This window comes from Myotis yumanensis, unplaced genomic scaffold (assembly GCF_028538775.1).
Source record: "Myotis yumanensis isolate MYYU_CA2020_CCGP unplaced genomic scaffold, mMyoYum1.0.hap1 SCAF_16, whole genome shotgun sequence".
Classification (NCBI taxonomy): Eukaryota; Metazoa; Chordata; class Mammalia; order Chiroptera; family Vespertilionidae; genus Myotis; species Myotis yumanensis.
Genome location: NW_027223767.1, coordinates 34,788,295 through 34,807,566, shown reverse-complemented (window position 1 = coordinate 34,807,566; position 19,272 = coordinate 34,788,295). Strand labels below are relative to the sequence as shown.

Here is a 19,272-nt window from a genome sequence, read left to right as displayed (position 1 = left end):
GTACCCTGAACCACCACCACCACCACCACCACTCCACTTTAGGCACTGTGACTAGGTCCGGCTCTGTGGATGTACGCACATGTGTGTCTGTGGGACAGATTTCTCTTAACTAAAAAAAGAAGAATGCGCTGTATGAGTGTGGCCCCCACAAAGCAGTCACCTCACTGGGCTGTTAATCTAATTATGCTTCTTTCACTTAAACTTTAAGTCTTAAAGTATTCTGGAGCTGCTTTTTTAGAATTGCCTCTGGAATCTGTGACATTCCTTTAACTATTGAGTGACAGAAAATCATCCTGCTTCGTAGATCAATTGGATCTGTGAGAAATTGCTATAAGTCATTCAGAGCTGTCAGCAATGGTGAAACCAAGAAATAAAATGTTTGTTCTGAGAGAGAGAATCAGTGATAAAATAATTCACTTTTTCTTATATGTCTGGCTCCAAACATATTTCCAAAAAGATTTTTAGCAGCAGCAGCAAAACTCAATAAGCCTTTTAAGGTGACTCTTTGAAAGGATATCACACTCATCTGGAATTCTGAGGTGTGTTTTTAAAAATTAGGCTTTATTAGTTCTAGCACATCTTATATAAATAAGAGTGTGTGCAGTTTGTCTTTCTCTGAAGTTCATGCTGACATCATAGATTGAGATCATGAAATGCATGTTCAGTTATAAAACTGAGTATCAGCCAGTTAGTTACACTTTTAATTAGTAAGTATTGGGTGCCACACAGAATAGCTCCCCCTGCAGAAAGTAGAGGTAACACTTGGTCAAAATCAGAATTTTGTGTCATCTGATCTGCTTTAACTGATAGAGCATTGTCTAAATTATTAACTTCCAGACACAAAATTTGTCCTCTTCTCTGTCCTGTGGAGGATTAATTCGGGAACCTGATAGCTCACTGCAGTGCTTGGCCTTCGGCATCTTCTGCCCCGGTCTGGAGGCTGCCAGATGACAAATGAGGGTGGGGACAGGAGGGGGCAGTGGCTCAGCAGGTTTCACTGTGGTCCCAGATCTTGAAGTAGCCTTTCGTGCTGGTGGATGAGGAGCAGGCAGGATACAGAAGCCTTACCTGGCAGCACTGGGTGGGAGCCAGGGAGCCCAGTCACTACTGGTAGAGAAGGATACATTTCTGAGATGTCTGAGATGTCTGTGTGTTATCCTTGGGGATTTGTGTCCCTGACTTGCCTCATCTTAAGACCCTGTTTAGCTCTATTGGAAATTATATTTTGTTATGTACAGTCAAAATAAAAAAAGCTTTAATGAGGGCTGTCTGGCTGTGGAAAACTCTGAAGTCAGAGCTTTGTGACCAGCAAACACACATTTCCGGGACCAGCTGGGCCTCTGATGGAGGAGGAATAACAAGTCAGTTAGGTGCTGTTGCTGTTTCCGTGGCCAGAGACAAGAGGCTTTTGTGTCTGCAGAGGGAGTTTCCCTTTAACACTACGCTCAGGCCTGTTGGCTAAAGGGCTGGCTCTAATGTTTCAGAGCTGGAGTTGAGGATCCCGGTGTCCTGCCAGGGAGGACACTCTTGGGGTCCTCTTACAGCCAGGCTCCTGTTTCAGGGGCGGAGATTTCAGTCCTGCCCGCCTAGTGCTGGAGCCTCTTGCTGGGCCTTCAAGCCCACACCAGCGTGTGTGCTCTGCCCTTGGGTGCCCTTGGCTCCTGGTGGCTAGGAGATGACTGCCCCGATAGGCTTCTTCTGGTGGCCCAAGGGCAACATCAGAGGAAAACCCCAAAGGATTGTATCTGCGGGGAGATGGGGCCTAAGCTCTACTGCCTGTCCTGGTAATTTTGTCCTTGTCAAAAATACAAGGCCTGGCCTCTGCTTCGTGACCATTTGGTTGCTTACTAGTGTTCAGAAACTACTCTGTCCTTTGTTCATTTTGTCCCAGTTAAGTCTCTGAGCCTCGGAGTTGGGCCCTGCCCGTCTGCCTCCCTGAAGTGAAGCCATCATCCAGGAAGGGAGCTGCTTTTATGGGGCTGAAGGTCAGCCAAGAACCCCTAGTGACCCTGAGTGGGGAACCTTGATCACTCAGTCACTGCTGCTTGGTAATCCAGCAGCCCTCATGCTTCTGGAAACTGCATATCCAACCTGGAAAGCTTAGCAAAGGACATTGTTCTCCAGTGAGGCTTTTTATTACCTTGTTTTTTAATGGTTTTTAAATCTGTACTTCTCTGGGCAGTACTTGGGCCCTCATGTTAACTGCTTCCTAGAGTCCCTTTAGGTTTGTGCCCTGTGGTTGTTTGGTTGTTGGCTTTTTCTGTGACCTTCAGTAGCTGGGCCAGGTATGGAATAAGAAGGGGTGTTGAGCCTAAATAATTTGGAAGTAACAAAACCAGAAAGTGTCTTAGTTTTTTAAGTCAGCCAGTCAGGGGACTTGCCTGGACATCCCCATCATTGGTGAGGGATGGTCATGTCTCCACCATAAGCTGGCACCTCACCCTTGCAACAACCATCATTCTTTCTATTCACCCTCCATTTGGCTGTTGCTGCACTGTTGATGAACTCACTGCATTTTGTGTTGACTGCACCAAACTCCCACCACCTGTCCTGATGCATGCTCAGAAGTGCACTCTTCAGACCCAAGTCCTCTGTGTTCCTTCCAGGGGACTTGGTGCTGAAATATCTCCCAAGTAACCAGTCCAGTCCCAGGACTCTTGGATTGGGCCTCCTCTTTTTGGGTTGGGTGATGACTTGTGTAGTGGTGGTGGTGGTGGAGTGGCTGTGTTCTCTTTCTAAGCAGAGCCTGGGTGATGGGCAGGCTGCAGTCGTGACTCTGTCCTCTTCAGTTGCAGGCCCCGGGCGTATTGTCTGGCTGACAGCGATGAGGAGTCCTCCAGTGCTGGCTCCTCTGAGGAAGACGATGCACCAGAGCCCAGTGTGGGAGACAAACCACTTCTCCCAGGGGCCGAAGGGTGAGTGGGGTCTCCAGCAGTCGGGGCAAAAAGTTGGGGTGAGCTTTTTTTCCCTTTTCCTCTGTGATCTTCCTTCTTCCACACATTGAGTGAATGGGTTTTGCATTAATAACCTAAATCAGTGGCTTGTCTGAATTCCAGGCCCCAAAGCAAAAAAAGCCATATAGCTTTCTTTACTTAAGAGCGTCCCAAACAAAATGGCTTTCTTGGGCCATTGTAGTAAAAGAATTGAAGAGCTGCTATCACAAGGAGCAGAAATTATACAACATCGCCCCCTGGTGCTCGGTGGAGAGCATTACTCCCCTTTCAGTTGGGTCACTCTTTGTCCAGCTGCCAGTTCCTACAAAGCTGAGACATTCAGGCCATTTCTTTGGTGAATTTTGAAACTGGTTCACTTAGCTGATCTTTTGGATCATAAACTTCATTCCTGGGACTCTCTTTGCCTGTTACTTGGACTGTGGAATGATCAAAGTGCTTAAACAGTGCACATCTTTTCATTATTTAAAGACTAGAGGCCTGATGCATGAAATTCGTGCAAGAGTAGGTCTTCCTTCCCCCAGCTGCCGGCACCAGCGTCTCTCTGGCACCCAGGACCTGGGCTTCCCTCACAGCCCCGGCTTCGTCCAGAAGGAAGTCCGGTTTAATTAGCATATTATGCTTTTATTATTATTATCTATATAAACAAGGAATATGCTAATTAGCCGAGCATCACGACCGTTCAGGAGGAGCTGCACGCAGATGGGCGGGAGGGGACTGCGTGCTGCCCCCCACCCCAGCAGCTACGGGGAGGCTGGGGCTGGGGGCAGGCCGGAGCGGAGACACAACACACAGGAGCGCCTGCCCCCACCCCAGCAGACACAGCATGGCAGGCGGTGCTACACAGGTCAGGCGCAGGTCCCCAGCCCCCTGCAGGATGCCTCCGCTGGGCCTCTAGTTATAGATTATAAAGAAGCCAGAAGCATCTGTAAGAAAATATCAGCCTATTCACTTTTGAAATCCTACAGAAGATAAAAAGAGAATCCAGATATTTGAGGAGTTGGTTCTAAAGTTTGAGTGCATTATTTAAAATCTACCCACTTGACCTTCTTAGGAATGATTGCTTTTCCCCACACACATAGACATACTATTCCTGACACTCTGGAACTGTGGAGGACTGTAAAAAGCAACTATCCTCTCTTCTTAGGGCAGTCTTATGGTAGACATGACTGAATACAAAAGCTTGGCTTCTTGGCCTGCTGGCATGTCAGTTTGGTGTAGCATTTTTCTTTAGAAGTTCCTAAGCCCTTTAAAAAGTGGTTGCCAAAGTTGGTATGCCACCTAAAACGCAGTCATTAAAAAATTGTGGTTTTTGTCCCTGTCCATGAAGTATGATTTCTTAGTGCCATCTAGAGATGGTGAGATTTCTCTAAGAGGACACTGGACTTATATTCAGTATGTGAGCTCTGTAAACATGAGGTGCCTCCTCAGTTTGCCCTGTGAGAACTTGGTGTGACCCTCTGTTGTCAAGACTCAGCTCTGTGTGAGGTTTCTACCTTGTCTGAAGTAGAAGTTTTAACTGGGGATTATTTTGCAGCCCGGGGGACGTTTAGCAATGTTTCACAACATTTTTTATTGTCATGACTTGGGGGAATGTGCTAATGACCTATTAGGTAGAGATAACACCTATTTGTGTTCATTTAAAGGTATGTTGGAGGTCATCGAACAAGTAAGATTATGAGGTTTGTTGATAAAATTACCAAGTCAAAATATTTCCAAAAAGCAACGGAGACAGAGTTCATTAAAAAGAAGATTGAAGAAGTCTCCAATACACCCCTGCTGCTAACTGTGGAAGTACAGGAATGTAGAGGAACCTTGGCAGTCAACATTCCACCTCCCCCAAGTGATCGAATATGGTACGTAGAGGAGCCCTGAGGGATGGCTGGGATTTCCCTTGTTGTGTGACCATAAAAATCCCAGCCTGCTTGCCCTTGACATTATGGAAAGTACCTTCTCCTGGGCAGAAGCACTTTCGCACATTTTTTTCATGGAACCTACTTTCTTCTGCAAATGGTTAATTCACATTTAAAGATTCACCTTCACAAGGTCAGTAGGTGAAGTTGATGGGATGAGCTGTTTCTATTCTTGATCTTCCTCCTCTCTAGAGCCAACTATATCCACCAGTAAGAACAGCTGCCATTTGTAGAGCTCTTCTTCTGTGCCTGGCCCAGGTGTAACTGCTTGACCTGGGCAGTCCTCACAGCATCCTTGGAGATAGGTGCCATTTACAGACGGGATCACACATGCAACAGAGTCCCAGGCTTTTAGGGAAGACTCCTTGGGTCGGGCCTAGATGTTCAGGAGGCAAGAGCATATGCACTTTGGAACTGTGGTAGGAGGTCTATTCAAGGAGTTGTAACTGAATGAACCAGTGGTTCTCAACCCACCTATATATCACAGTTACAGAGGGATTTGTTAAAGATATTGCCAGCCCAGTACCCAGGATTGAGGGATTGAGGAACTGGCCAGGATAGAGAATCACTGAAATAAATTACTCATGGGTCCAGCAGAAGAAAATCACTCTGTGAATCTTAATTTAAAATTGACATTCCATATCCTATAAAATGTAAGTGTATACAGGATTGCATAAGAGACCCCAGGGTACCATGAACTACACTCCAATGAAAAAGCTCTGTTCTATCATAGAGTGAAACCACCATGCTAGTAGTACACATCCTCAGTGTTCAGGAGAGTTTGTGGGGATGATCCAGAGGATTTTTGAATTGACTCATCAGTTAATGATTTATCGGTGTCTCCCAGTAAAAACTTTAAAATGTCATTTTAGATGTTATTAATAAAGTAATATTTTCATAGGGAAAAAAGCCTATAATCTTATCATCCAAAAATAATCAGTTAATACCTTTCTGTACAGTCTTCCAAACTTAATTTAAAATGCTTTTAAATACTAAGAGTTGATAACATTTCTTTCCCTTCTAAGCTTTATCAGTTATAAATGCCACTGCTCAATGGGAGATAAAATTGAAGGCCTCTAGGATGCATGCTCAAATGCTGAACCATTTATTAATGATCCACAAAGATAAGTCTAGATATTTAGGATGTTTAGGACATTTATAGCAATTTGACATTTTTATTGTATTTTTTAAAACATTGGTCCATGACAAATTGAAGTTTTTAGATAGTTTGATAGCACATAGTCTCTTGTCTGGATACTTTACCAAGTTCTGAGTACCAGTCTGCTCCCTGGAGAAGCCATAGTAAGTGTGGTAGGGAGTATGGAATGAAAAAGGCTATGGAATGTTCTCTTTACACATGCATATTAGGTGTGAGGACCATGACCACTTCTCTCAGTGTCCCATCTTGGGAATGATATTCAGAGGACCACTTTCACTTTCTGCTTTATACACTTGTATATTTTGGGTTTTATTTTACACACACACACACACACACACATATATATATATATATTTATAAATAAATTTAAAAAATAGATAGATAGAAAGAAGGAAAGAAAGAAAGAAAGAAAGAAAGAAAGAAAGAAAGAAAGAAAGAAAGAAAGAAAGAAAGAAAGAAAGAAAGAAAAAGAAAAAGGTTGTTGTCATTTTAGGAGAACCAAGCCCAGGTCACTGACTTTTCCTTTGGGGCTTCCTGGCTTGCCATTTGTCAGAACTGTTCTCAGATCATCACAGCCCTACACATGGCTCAGGACACAGGGAGTTCAGATCATACTTACTGTGCTGAATTACTTTCCAGAGGGGATTATCAGAATAAGAATGGTTAAATAGTGGTAAAGGCCTGTGTAAATGAGGAATGTGTGCTGTTGGTACTTGTCTGCTTCCTTTCTTTGCTTCTAAATGTGGTTATTATTTGTCTTTTTTAAAAAGGTATGGTTTCCGGAAGCCACCATATGTGGAGCTGAAAGCTCGGCCAAAACTTGGAGAGAGAGAAGTGACTTTAGTTCACGTGACAGACTGGATAGAGAAGAAACTGGAGCAAGAGTTTCAGGTACACCTGCACTGTCATCTCGTGTTGCACACCGAGGCTAGCTCTGGGTAGAGAACAGAGGCTCTGAACTTCATGTGAGTCAGGATCCTCCTCTGAGGAGCCTCATCCCAGGAAAGTACACATATGATCAAACAGGTGTAAACTTCAGGTGGTTTCAGAAACTCTGAACTCATCCACAGCACACTGTTCAGTGGTCTTCAAAAGGGAAACCCAAAAGGTAGGGCCAAAGAACAAAATGATCCTCTTCTACCAGTAGGCTTGGCGAAGGTTAAGCCCTTTGCCTGCTGGGTCCATCTTTGGATTTTGTGGGCCCTGAAATTGGCCAGCTAGTAGCACCCACCCATGGTCAGCAAAGTTGCTCCCGCTCTGTGTGATACCCACTTTGCTCAGTTTGTTCATTCTTTAGAAACCCTTCTGTGAACAGCTACCCCTGTCCCAGGAGTCTAAAGATGCACCCCTGTCCCTCCCCTGTGGATCTTCTAGAGCAGTCTTGGAGTTTTCTAAGAGCTCATTCTCCAAGCCTGTCTTCTGCGTTCTCCACCAAAAGTTAATAGCAATGTAGCCCAGGCCCTGGGATGAGCTATTTTTATCCAGTTTTAATCAGATATTTGAGGCACAGTTGTCTCTCAAGGTTTTATCTATTAGCAACTTGTTTACTTTGTACTGAGTTTCACCTGTAAAATACATGTATTTTTGTAGTGGTAAGTTTTGAGTTACTGCCATGGAAGCTTTTTTATTATTTAAAAGCTATAGATTAAATATAACAAAACCAATTTCTGGAAAGTTTAATATCACCAAAAAGAAAGGTGAAAAAACAAAACATTTTGTACATGGCTGTTCTTTCTTCCTACAGAAAGTGTTTGTCATGCCAAACATGGATGATGTGTATGTCCCTATAATGCACTCAGCCATGGACCCTCGCTCCACTTCCTGCCTCAAAGACCCACTCGTGGAGGCTGCTGACCAGCTGTGATGGGTAAAGACCTGACATTGCCAGTGTTGAGATCTAGATCCAGGTGCGGGGTTCTTGGCTGCCTGTCCGCTGTAGCACAGGCCTTTCCTCACCACAGCTTCTGCCCTCTGCCTGCCAGTGCCCATTCCACTGTGAGGTGTCATTCCATGCATCCAGCAGCTGGTGTCTGGATTGCCTACTGCAAAACTCTGACTCAAAGGAGATTGGAAGAATCAAGGTGGATCCAGAGGTTTTGTGACTCATACCATGTCTTTGAGTCTACCAGTTTTTGTGGCAGCAAGAGCACATTAAGAGCAAAGCTACAATTGGAAGGCTTCCTTCCCCTTGTCTCAACTCCAAAGCTTTTCCTCAGGCAGCCAGAGCACAAGTGGAACATTTTCTCACTCCTAGTTTATGTGATGCAGCCCTCTGCATTTTGAGAATGTCAATGTGGTACCATGTGGAGGGTGGGGAATGGAATTTTGTAAACGATTTCATTGGTGATAAAGATATGCATAGCAACTTACTTTTCTTCATATTAATTTGTCTTGGAAGCAAGTAGCCATAGAACATACACTGACACAATATCAAACTATCCCAAGCCTTTTACCAATGATGTATAACCACCTGGTTCTAATCCCAAATAATTTCCTGACAGCACATGAAAACGTTAAACACCACATCATGACCAGGCCACCGTCTTCTAGTGTGCTCCAGGAAACTTTATAGGTATGCAAAGGCTTTGCTCATCTAGTTTGGGATCTATTGTGGTCAGTTTCCTTTTCTGATGACCCAAACTTAACATGTTATCACGAGTCAAGACCAAAAGCCTGCTCATCAAACACTACATATCTTAAAATTAATGTGACATTCTTCAACGTTGCCAACTTTAATTTGTGCATTTGTGTCAGAATGTTTCGTTTACAAGTGTGGAGGCCCTAATTGTATAATTTGCTTTGAGAATTTAAAGTTTAAAGCTGCATTCAACATTAAAATTACCTTGGGTAACTTTTGATAATTTATGTGTACTAATAGTGTTTTTTTAAACAGCACCCTGCCTGAACATGACTTTAAAGAAATTGATATATTGAAAAAATACCTGAACCTTTACTTGATTACTTTAATTGGACCATTAACCATTTGACTTAAATTTGACCATCCCAGTCAGTGTGCTGTTCCAATTTCTCATTGTGTAGGCCAGTTTGCCAGTCAGTCCGCATGTCTTGTTCACTGGTCTTTATAATTTCTGTGCAATAACTAAAGGCAGAGGACTAAGATGCACTACTGTGTATTGTAAAGAGATGACACATGACTGTACCCTATTGCACTTAAAATAGTATATGGGGGATTTACAATTGCTTGCATTCTTTCACAAAATAAATCTCATGTCAAATACTAGATAAAGGCATCTGTTATTTCTACTGAATCCTAATTAAATAGGGACACGTGGGCACTATTTCCTGGGTGATCATTGGACCAGCATTCTTACCCGACATGAGGTAAGTGCTATTATCCTTAATCCACGTTTAATCTGAGGGTAAATTTTGAACTGTATTGCCCAGTAGTCCTGTTTCTTGGGGCCCCCTCCAGGTGCCAATGCAGTTTATTCTGCACCTGTGCTTCCTCCTACTCAGAAGTGATGCAGCTTAGATTGTTCAATTAGAATCTGGATTACAGCCCTAACCGGTTTGGCTCAGTGGATGGACTGTCGGCCTGTGGACTGAAAGGTCCCAGGTTCGATTCCGGCCAAGGGCATGTACCTTGGTTGCAGGCACATCCCCAGTAGGTGTGCAGGAGGCAGCTAATCGATGTTTCTCACTCTCTATCCTTCTTCTTTCCTCTCTGAAAAATCAATAAAATGTATTTTTTTTTAAATCTGGATTACAAAGGAGTGACTGTGCAATTATCAAGGTGCCCATGTTGTGCCCAGTAAACCATAAAAATCTCACCTTCACAGCTACACTGTTCTGTTTAGGCTAACTGGGCTGGGACACATTCACCCAACGCTTTAGCCACACAGTATCCAAACAAGCAGTTGGTCCTTAAATTTACCCCTTAGCCAGATTAAATCCTTCCACATCACGACCGAAGTCGGTTCCTATCGAATACACCACGCCCTTAAGCTGCTCAAAGCTACAGCCCGTTTTTCTCTACCGCCACGCACACCGCGGTTAACTTCAGGTGCATGAGTGTCTCACTGACGGAGAGCCGGGACTTGCAGGGCAAGCACAGGAAATGTGGGGGGGCACTCGGTAGCAGAGCCTACAGGATCCCCAACGTCTCCTTAGGACATTTCAACCTCAGCTCAAAGGCTGGGTCGGTCAAAACCCCCGGAAAACCCGACCCCGACAGAGCGTGCGGCCGTGTCGCTCGCGGTTAAAAGGGCCGCCGGCAGAGCGCCGCAGGCCCCAGTTATGCGCGAGCAGCTGCTCTGGCGCTGCAGCCTGACCCCCGGCGCCACACGCAGGCGCAGCGGGGGCTCAAAGGCAGCGCGTCACGACAAGAAACACAGACACCAGTGGTAGGAACAATCTGTTTTATTGAGAGCCTTCAGGGAAGGGTCGAAGCGCTGGGAGGGCAATGGATCCGACGTCCTCGGCCGGCCGGACCTGCAACGAGAGCGGGGGGGGTAAGCGGGTGCGCCCTCGCCGGCTTGTTCCCTCCTCGCCCCGCCGGCGGCCAGGCTCAGACTCTTGTTCGCATCACCCTTGTCAGCAGTCTAACACGTGCTTTGATTGATATGTCATCACCGCTGGCCACTCGCCTCCCAGCCGGCTCCAGGGCCCGAACACCCGAGGCCTGCCCGCCACAACCCACAGCACAGACAGCCTCACCTCGCAAGCTTACAGCCGCCGAGAGACGGAGAAGTTCCCACGGCTTCTATTTAAAGAAGCAGGCAGGGTGCTTGGGCGGGCCTTACTGTTATTAACCAATAGCAAGTCAAACTTCCGGCCACGTGCCTGGAAAGTGGCCTAATGATTGGCCGTGCTCGCTGAGTCCTCCAGAATATAGAGTGGTTACAAGCCAACCATGGAGCTGGGAGGCTAGGAGAGTCCTAAATTATTCCCGATTTCTTTCCAGGTCTCGGTGGCGGGCTGGTAATTAGCGCGTTTCTCTATGGCCCACAAAAGAAAACTTTACAAACAACAGGACGCAAGTAATGCCTAATTGTCTGGGATACTCTGTGCCAGTAACAAGGTTCGGAGCTGTGGCTACAAAGGTGGCAAACGAACCTTGCCCCTGAATTCACTGTAACCTTTTCCGGTAGAAAGAGCTTGTGTGGGGGAAAGGAGAATGGTGTGCAACCAAATCTGGATAGTGTGATGAGTTCCTCTATGACCTTGGTCACTTAACCTTTCTGAGCCTCAGTTTCTGAAAAAGAAAATAAAAAAAAAAGTTGTGATGATTAAGGGGATTAATGCCAATCGCCCGGCACATTCTGAGTGGTAGATATTTGTTTTTAGAGGACTTTTTTGATGTGGAAAACGTATGTGGTTCCAATACTTGAATAAACTCTAAGATAGCAGCCTACTGTGGAAGCCCAAAGGAAAGAAGGCCTACCATTAGGAAAGTTAAAAGTTGCTAAATATTGAGCTCGTACTGTGAACCAGGCACACTGTTCACCAGTGGACGTAGGAATATGACCCTGTGCTCTAAGAGCTTCATTTACTGGGGAAAGGAACAGTAAACAGTCACAATTTCTGGCTATCTTCATTTCCTTCATATGTTTTCCTTGGGAATCCTTTTTTCCTCTTAATAAGGGAAATGTTTTTTGGTGTGTGTGTGTGTAATGATGAAACATTTCAACCTACGAGTCTGTAGTTGAACGGGCCTCTTATTTTTATTTTTTTAGTCTTTAGTTAAATTTTAAAATTCCTATTTGATTTAGAGCAGTAATTATTTTGGCAAGTGTTTTGTCACTTCGATATGATTATTTTTTTGCTGTTTAAATGTGTGTTATTAATATCAATATTTATTACAGTGTGGTACAGTTTCTACACTGTATTTAAGTGTATGTGGGAAATGTATTTAAGTTTTTTTAACTAGAGTATGATCTATTTTTATATATTCCACAGATTCTTGAAATGAAAATGGTTTTACTATCATCTGCAAATGTTGATATGAAATATTTATCAATTCAGCCTTAGCTGTGTTGTAATTATATTGTCCATATCTCTGTATTTTATAGTTGATGTGAGTGTATGCTCTGTCATTGATTGATAGTGATGTGTTAAGATTATGCTTCAAATACCAAATGCTGGTGAGAATGCAAAGCAACAAGAAATTTGCTTCATTACTGTTTGGGAACACAAAATAGTACAACCATTTGGAAAAGAAATCAGACAGTTTCTTATAAAGTTAAACATACACTTACTCTATATATGACCTAGCTGTCCCTAGGTTTTTACCCAAGAGAAATGGAAATTTATGTTAACACAAAAATCCTGTACACAAATGTTTATAACAACATTATTTATAATCCCCACTCCCCCCAAACTGGAACAACCTCAAAGTCCTTTACTGGGTGAATGGTAAGCAAATTGTGGTACATCCATACAATTGAATGCTACTCGGCAATAAAATAGAATAAACTATTGATGCATGCAACACTTGTAAGAGTCTCAGAAGAATTATGCTGAGTGAAAGGAGCCAGACTCAAAAGATGGTATGATTCCATTTATAGAACATTCTAAAAAAGAAAACTATAAGGATGGAGAACAGATCAAAGAATTTCCAGGAATTGGGCAGGGGAGGGGAGGGGGGAGCAAGGCGGGGAGAGATATGACCACAAAGAGCAGCACGAGAACATTTTGAAGGGTGATAGAACTGTTCTGTATCTTGATTGTGGTGGTGGTTACAAGACTTTATGCATTTGTCAAAACTAGTAGAACTGTTCACCCAAAAATTTATTTTTACTGTGAAATTTAAATATTAAAATTAGCCCAGCCAGCATGGCTCAATGGTTGAGCATCAACCTATGAACCAAGAGGTCACGATTCGATTCCCAGTTAGGGCATATGCCCAAGTTTCGGGTTCCATCCCCAGTGTGGGGTGAGCAAGACGCAGTCGATCAGTGATGCTCATCATTGATGTTTCTATCTCTCTCCCTCTCTCTTCCTCTCTGAAATAATAAAAATATATATTTTTAAAAAATAAATTGTGCTTCAGTCATTTTCCTTGATTTTTTCTATTATTCTTTGTTTTGTATATTTTGAGGCTATGCTGTTTATCTCATTGTGGTTGGTGACTGATAACATTTCCATTGTGGATTACATATATTTATGTATGAAACAACACACTAAGCTATTATGGTTTTTGCCTTGAATTCTAATTTATCTTACATTAGATTAGCAATGCTACTTCTGTCTTTTTTGTGTGTGTCTATGTTTGTCTGATATAACTGTCTATCCCTTTATTTTTAACCTTTCTATGTGATTTTAGTTAATGTGTCCTTTGTAGTAGGCATATGGTTGGATTATAGTATTTAGCTCAATCTGGTAAGATATGCCTTTTAAAAATTCATTTAAAAATTTTATTATGGCCTTGGTTTGTGTGGCTCAGTTGGTTGGAGTGTCATTCCTGGCACCAGAAGGTCACCAGTTTGATTCCCAGTCAGGGCACATGCCCCAGTTGCAGATTTGGTCCCTAGTCAGGGTGTGTGCAGGAGGCACTGATCCATGTGACTCTTTTCTCTCTCTCTCTCTCTCTCTCTCTCTCTCTGTGTCTCTCCTCTCTCTCTCCCTTCCTCCCACTCTAAAAGTTAATAAAAAATTTTAAGTTTTATTATGAAATAACTGCATACAGGAGTACATATAAAGTGTATGTATGGTTGAAGATAATTAATAATTGAATATTCTATACTTACCACTTAATTTAAGAAAAATGGCATCAGTAATTTTGAAGTAACTTTCGCCTCTTCTGATTCTTCTCACTCAGAGAAAACCACGATCCTGAATTTTGAGTTTGTCTTGTTTTGCTTTTCTTTTTAATTTTTCTTCATATTTTGTATATTATTTAGTCTTACTTGATTTTGAGCTTTATAGAATATATATAGAATATACTGTATAAATTCTTCTGTGGCTTGCTCTTTTTATTGCTTAATATTGGTGATGTTCATGTTATTGCATGTAAAGCAACCAGTAATTGTAGTAATACAACCAAGGTAGCATTTCAGTACACAGTTATTCTACATTTTACACATCTATTCTCTTTATATTAGATGTTTAAAATAGCTTCCAGTTTTTACTATTATAAGCTATTACAAAGCTACTTCGAATATTCTTGTGTGTGCATAAGTTCCTTTAGGGTATGTACATAGAAGCACAATTGCTGTGTGGTAGGGTAGGCACATTTCCAACTTTCTAGATAATAACAAATTATTTTCCAAAAATAATGCACTCCCACATTGGCCTACACCCTCACCAATTCTTGATACTGTCAGACTTTATATAGTTTGCCATATGGTCAGTGTAAAATGGTATTATAATCAGCCATAGGCCAGGTGTAGTCATATACATCGTTGATTTGGTACTCTTAGGAATGCTGAGCCAGCATTTTAATCAGGGTTCATTGATTTAAGTTGCCCAACTCAAACTAGCTGGGGTCAAAAGGGGGAGGTTTTGTTAAATGGGAGGAGAGCTGGGCAGCCTGATCTCAAGCCAACTAGAATCAAACTCAAGCTTGTCCAGGGCTCCCTGACTGCATCCATGCTTCTCTCTATCTGCCATCTTGCTTTTGAATTGGCTTTCTTTGCAGGATGGATGAGGCTCCTGGGCCTCACACCTCCTGGCTTTGCCACTAGAAAGGAAACGAGGCTCTTTTCATGGTTCTAACCGGAGTCAGATTGGGTACAAGCCTACTCATGGGTCATGTAGAGGTGGCCAGATGGGTAGCTGTTTTGGTTATCTATTACTGCACAATAAACCACTCTGTAACTCAGTGACTTAAAACAACAGCCATGTTATTGTCGCTCACAGAATGACCTGAGTTAACTGGACTCAGCTGGGAGATTCTTGTGCTCCATGTATCAGCTGAGGTCACCTAGGGGCTTGCCTGGGCTGGAACATTCAAGATGGCTCCACCAGATGTCTGGCAGCTGGGACCTCAGCTGGAGCGGTTGATTAGAGCAACTCCTTTCTCCACGTGGCCTGTGTCTCGATGGCTTGGGTTTCTAAGCTAGCTTCCAAGAGGGAGCTCCAAGAGTTAGTATTCTAAGAGGAAGGAAATGAAGCTGCCAGGCCTCTTAAATCTGTGATGAGAGGTCCCTGAATATCACTTGTGCCCACAACGAGTCACGGGCCCAGTCCAGATTGAAAGCCAGAGAGCCCTAGCTGGTTTGGCTCAGTAGATAGAGCATTGGCCTGCAGACTAAAGGGTCTTGGGTCAAGGGCACATGCCTGGTTTGTGGGCTCGATTCCCAGTGGGGGGCGTGCAGGAGGCAGCCCATCAATGATTCTCATCATTGATGTTTCTATCTCTCCCTCTGCCTTCTCTGAAATCAATAAAAATATATATATTTTAAAAGGGGTGGGGGTGGGGGTCCTGGGCACGTACGATTCCGGTCAAGGGCATGTACCTTCGTTGCAGGCTCCTCCCTGGCCCGGACCCTGGTCGGGTGTGCAAGAGGCTACCAATCGATGTGTTTCTCACACATCGATGTTTTTATCTGTCTTTCCCTCTCTCTTCTACTCTCTTAAAAAAAAAAAAAATCAATGGGAAAATATCCTCAGGTGAGGATTAACCACAAAAAAAAAAGTGAAAGAGGAAAATAAGCTCTCCCTTTTGATGGGCAGAGCAGCATGTGCATAGAGGCAGAGAAAGGATTATTTGGGGCCATCATTGAGTGGCTTCCACAATAGAGTAATATGATTGGGCCAGCCTGCGTAGATGCCCGCTAGGGGGCAGACAATAAGTCTGTCCACACCACTTAGCATATCCGCTCTTGCAGAGCTGGCCCCAATTCCTGTTTACTTGCTCCCTCTGTGGTCCCAGCAATGAGAACAGCCCCTTGAATGAGGTAAAGGTCTGATGAACTATTGTTGAATTCCTTCTTCTCAGTCTTCTTGTTTGTGTAACTGCACCAGTCAGATGCTTGCCATTCTGCCTTGGCAAGCTTTGTATCTGTCCTCTCCCCTCTTCTTCTAGAGATGAACAATCTCCTAACAGTCTCTCAAACGCCTGCCTCTTCCCCTAACTCTCCCCTTGAAATACATCTTCAGTCCTGTCTCACTCTGCTGCCTATTAGAGAAAGCCCAGCCTGAGTGTAGTGCCCCCACCTACTGACCCATCCTGCTGCCTTCCCAGCCCCATCTCCCACTGCTCCTTTGTGTAGATGCCAAGCACACGCTCAGTGATGAGTCGGCTTGGGCTCCCATGAAGCCACACAGTGCTTTCCTTTCCCCAGGCCCCTGTTCAGGTCCTCCACTCCTCCTAGGACAGTGGTCGGCAAACTCATTAGTCAACAGAGCCAAATATCAACAGTACTTCTTCAAAATAGACTCGCCCAGGCCGGAAACCGACTTCTTCGCATGGGCCACGAAGTTTCAATCGCACTGTATGTATGCCCGCACGTGGTATTTTGTGGAAGAGCCACACTCAAGGGGCCAAAGAGCCGCCTGTGGCTCAAGAGCCGCAGTTTGCCGACCACGGCCCTAGGATATCCGTTTCTCTGTCAAATCTGACTAAAGGCCCAGCACAGGCACCACTTCTTCCATGAAGCCCTCTCTGCTTTACCCTTCTCACCCTCTTCCTTCCACCAGACCCTGTCTTGAACACCATAGTTCTATTTGAGTTTATTCCTGCCTTCACATACTTTTCACAGTCAGCCTATATGTTGGTTATTTCTGTGCATGTCCTATCACCTTTTCCAACTTGCAGAGTCTTGTGATGTTCCCTCGAGGTACCAATCCATGTACTCAGAAGCCCTTAGTGATGTTCATTCAAAGAATGAATGAATGGCCTGATCAGTGTGGCTCGGTGGTTGAATGTCGACCTATGAACCAGGAGGTCAAGGTTCAATTCCCAGTTAGGGCACATGCCCAGGTTGCGGGCTCGATCCCCAGTAGAAGGCATGCAGGAGGCAGCTGATCAGTGATTCTCATTATTGATGTTTCTATCTCTCTCTCCCTCTCCCTTCCTCTCTGAAATCAACAAAAATATTTTTTTAAAAAAGTATGAATGAATGGTAATCCATGTAGTCATCTCTAAAATGAAGCTGATGAAATTATAGCTAAAGTTCCTTTCTGCTCTAAAATTTGATTACGTCTATGAATGAGCTCTCCTAAGGAAAAGGGGATAGACTGGGTAAGGTATACATATTAAGCCTTGAGAGAAACAGTCTGGAAGGAGGAAAAAGAGACAGAAAATGGTAATATTCAAAGTGGAAAAGTTCAAGAAAACGGAACTATTAACATACCCGAACTGAAGAGAGGCCTATGGAAATAAGATCAAGCATGGTCACTGGGATTTTACAAGAGGAAGAATGTTTATGAGCTGCTTAAGAGATGTTTCCAGAAAGTTCTAAGGAAATATGCCAGACTCCAGGGGATTAGGAGGGACTGACCAGGGAGGAAGTGGCACTCTGAGGACACTGTTCCTGTATTGGTGCTGCATTGGGCCTTTGAGAATAGTAATATATTGATAACACTATGGACACCATGGTGACAAATACACTTGGCACAGACGGGTGTGAAACAACAGCTCAAAGGTAAGTGAACAAATGCTCAGGATTGGACTGAACTACCCACAGGGCAGAAACCCCGGATGTCTGCTGTATTTCTTACATTCTTTTGCACAACCCTCAGATAAGATCAGGAGACTTACATGTCATTTGAGGCACTGCTCTTTGTCACCACACATATGTATAAACTTCTGGTTGTCGTTCCAGGGACACACACCAATCTGGGCTACTGCCTAGCTACATTTACAGGTCACATAATGTTACCTTGTCATAATGCTGTGCGAGGGGCAAGAATAATAACCAGCTAGTGGTGGAACACTTTCTAGCATCTGGGCCGCCTAGACAAGCTCTGAAGTCATATGGGTAGCTGGATTCTAATCCAGGTTGTGCCTCTCACTGGCTGTGTGTTACCCTCTCAGTTATTAACCTTTTCAAATTTCAACGTGGCATCTGGAAAAATGGGGCTAGTAACACCCACCTCAGAACTGCTGTCCAGATAACGTGGGATGATCCCGTAAAGCATGTATTTCTGCACATTTCCAAACAATCGAGAACACCCAATAAATATTAGCTGCGATAAAAAGAAACACTCCCTTTTGTAATACAAGAAAGGATGTAGTAGGTTCGGTTCTATGGCAAAGAGAAGTGGTTTGGAATGAGTGTCACATCTTTTCAGATCCAATCATTCAAGAACAGGAAGAGTTTTATTTGCTTAAGAACCAGACTGCTCACAGTGGCAGTGGCTTTTCTTCCATTTCCCTTAAAAATGTGGACACGAAGGAGATAGAAAGTTAGTCTGCTACCAGGCACTCTCGTTTCATCGTTTCATTTCTCCCACAACTGCCCCACATGTGCTGTAAGTTCAAGTCTGGAAGCCGCGGCAACAGCACTGGGATCACTAAAAATAAGCCAGAGTCCATTCATTCTCATAAAGATTGTTCCTTTGAGACGTTACTGAACTTTCAACCATGACCTCCCTTTTGGATTTTACCAGCTTTTTCTTTCAAAGGGAGCTACCCTCTCACTAAATAGCTATCTGCAAACAAACATCATAATCATTTTTTTTATCGTGTTTAACTTCGTCTTTTTTATTGCTTAAAGTATTACAAAGAGTATTACATATGTCTCCTTTTTTTTCTCCCCTTGACCTTCCCCTGGCCTCCCCTACTCCCCAGTGTCTTGTGTCCATTGGTTATGCTTATATGCCTGCATACAAGTCCTTTGGTTGATCTCTTTTTTTTTTTCACTTCTTGATGAATTTAATTTCTTTTTTTTCTCCTCTAATGGTTAATCAATTTTTTTTATTAGTTAAGGTATTACAAATGTGTCCTCATCCCCCCCATTAACCCCCAACCTCCCCCCGCCCCCCGCACACTCATGCTCCCATCCCCCTGTTATCCATGTCCATTGGTTTGGCTTATATATGTGTATACAAGTCCTTCGGTTGATCTTATCATAATAATTTTTAATGAAATTTTGAAGGGTTTTAAACAGAAAAGAGGCATAAACTCTTTTAAAGCTAGGTCATAATCTGTTCCACCAGAGGGCGACATTTGCTAAAATAAATAAAAGAGACTCTCATAGGGATGAACACGGGACATGGAGAGTAAACTGGATCCGAGGATCTTGGCACCCTTAGTCACCTGCGGAAACTGGAAAACACACAGCCTTTGGGCTTCACCCTGGGAGATTCTGAATCAGTAGGGGAAGAGGGCATGAGAAGGTGT

At 43.6% G+C, this 19,272-nt stretch overlaps 1 protein-coding gene, 1 long non-coding RNA gene and 2 other non-coding genes across 5 annotated transcripts in view; 1 reads left to right on the top strand and 3 right to left on the bottom strand.

Moving 5' to 3' along the window:
- Nucleotides 1-8,884, top strand: part of TEX2 (testis expressed 2) — a 92,534-nt gene extending 83,650 nt beyond the window's left edge. The window contains exons 9-12 of one of the 2 annotated variants that reach the window (XM_070394837.1): nt 2,796-2,915; nt 4,598-4,807; nt 6,794-6,914; nt 7,768-8,884. In XM_070394837.1, coding sequence (XP_070250938.1) covers nt 2,796-2,915; nt 4,598-4,807; nt 6,794-6,914; nt 7,768-7,887 — 571 coding nt within the window. In that variant the 3' untranslated portion in view covers nt 7,888-8,884. Of the gene's footprint in view, nt 1-2,789; nt 2,916-4,597; nt 4,808-6,793; nt 6,915-7,767 lie in introns of both variants that reach the window. The other variant, XM_070394836.1, reaches the window with a different exon arrangement.
- A 1,343-nt stretch (nt 8,885-10,227) lies between these two features.
- Nucleotides 10,228-10,359, bottom strand: LOC138995263 (small nucleolar RNA SNORA76). The gene has a single exon (XR_011468582.1). It is a non-coding gene; the product is annotated as a small nucleolar RNA SNORA76 (small nucleolar RNA).
- Nucleotides 10,360-10,388: 29 nt separating this feature from the next.
- On the bottom strand, nt 10,389-10,763 carry LOC138994215 (uncharacterized). The gene is made up of 2 exons (XR_011468405.1): nt 10,701-10,763; nt 10,389-10,475 (listed from the first exon to the last, which is right to left on the bottom strand). It is a non-coding gene; the product is annotated as an uncharacterized lncRNA (long non-coding RNA).
- Nucleotides 10,550-10,619, bottom strand: LOC138995230 (small nucleolar RNA SNORD104). Its single transcript, XR_011468560.1, has one exon. It is a non-coding gene; the product is annotated as a small nucleolar RNA SNORD104 (small nucleolar RNA).
- Nucleotides 10,764-19,272: the final 8,509 nt, after the last annotated feature.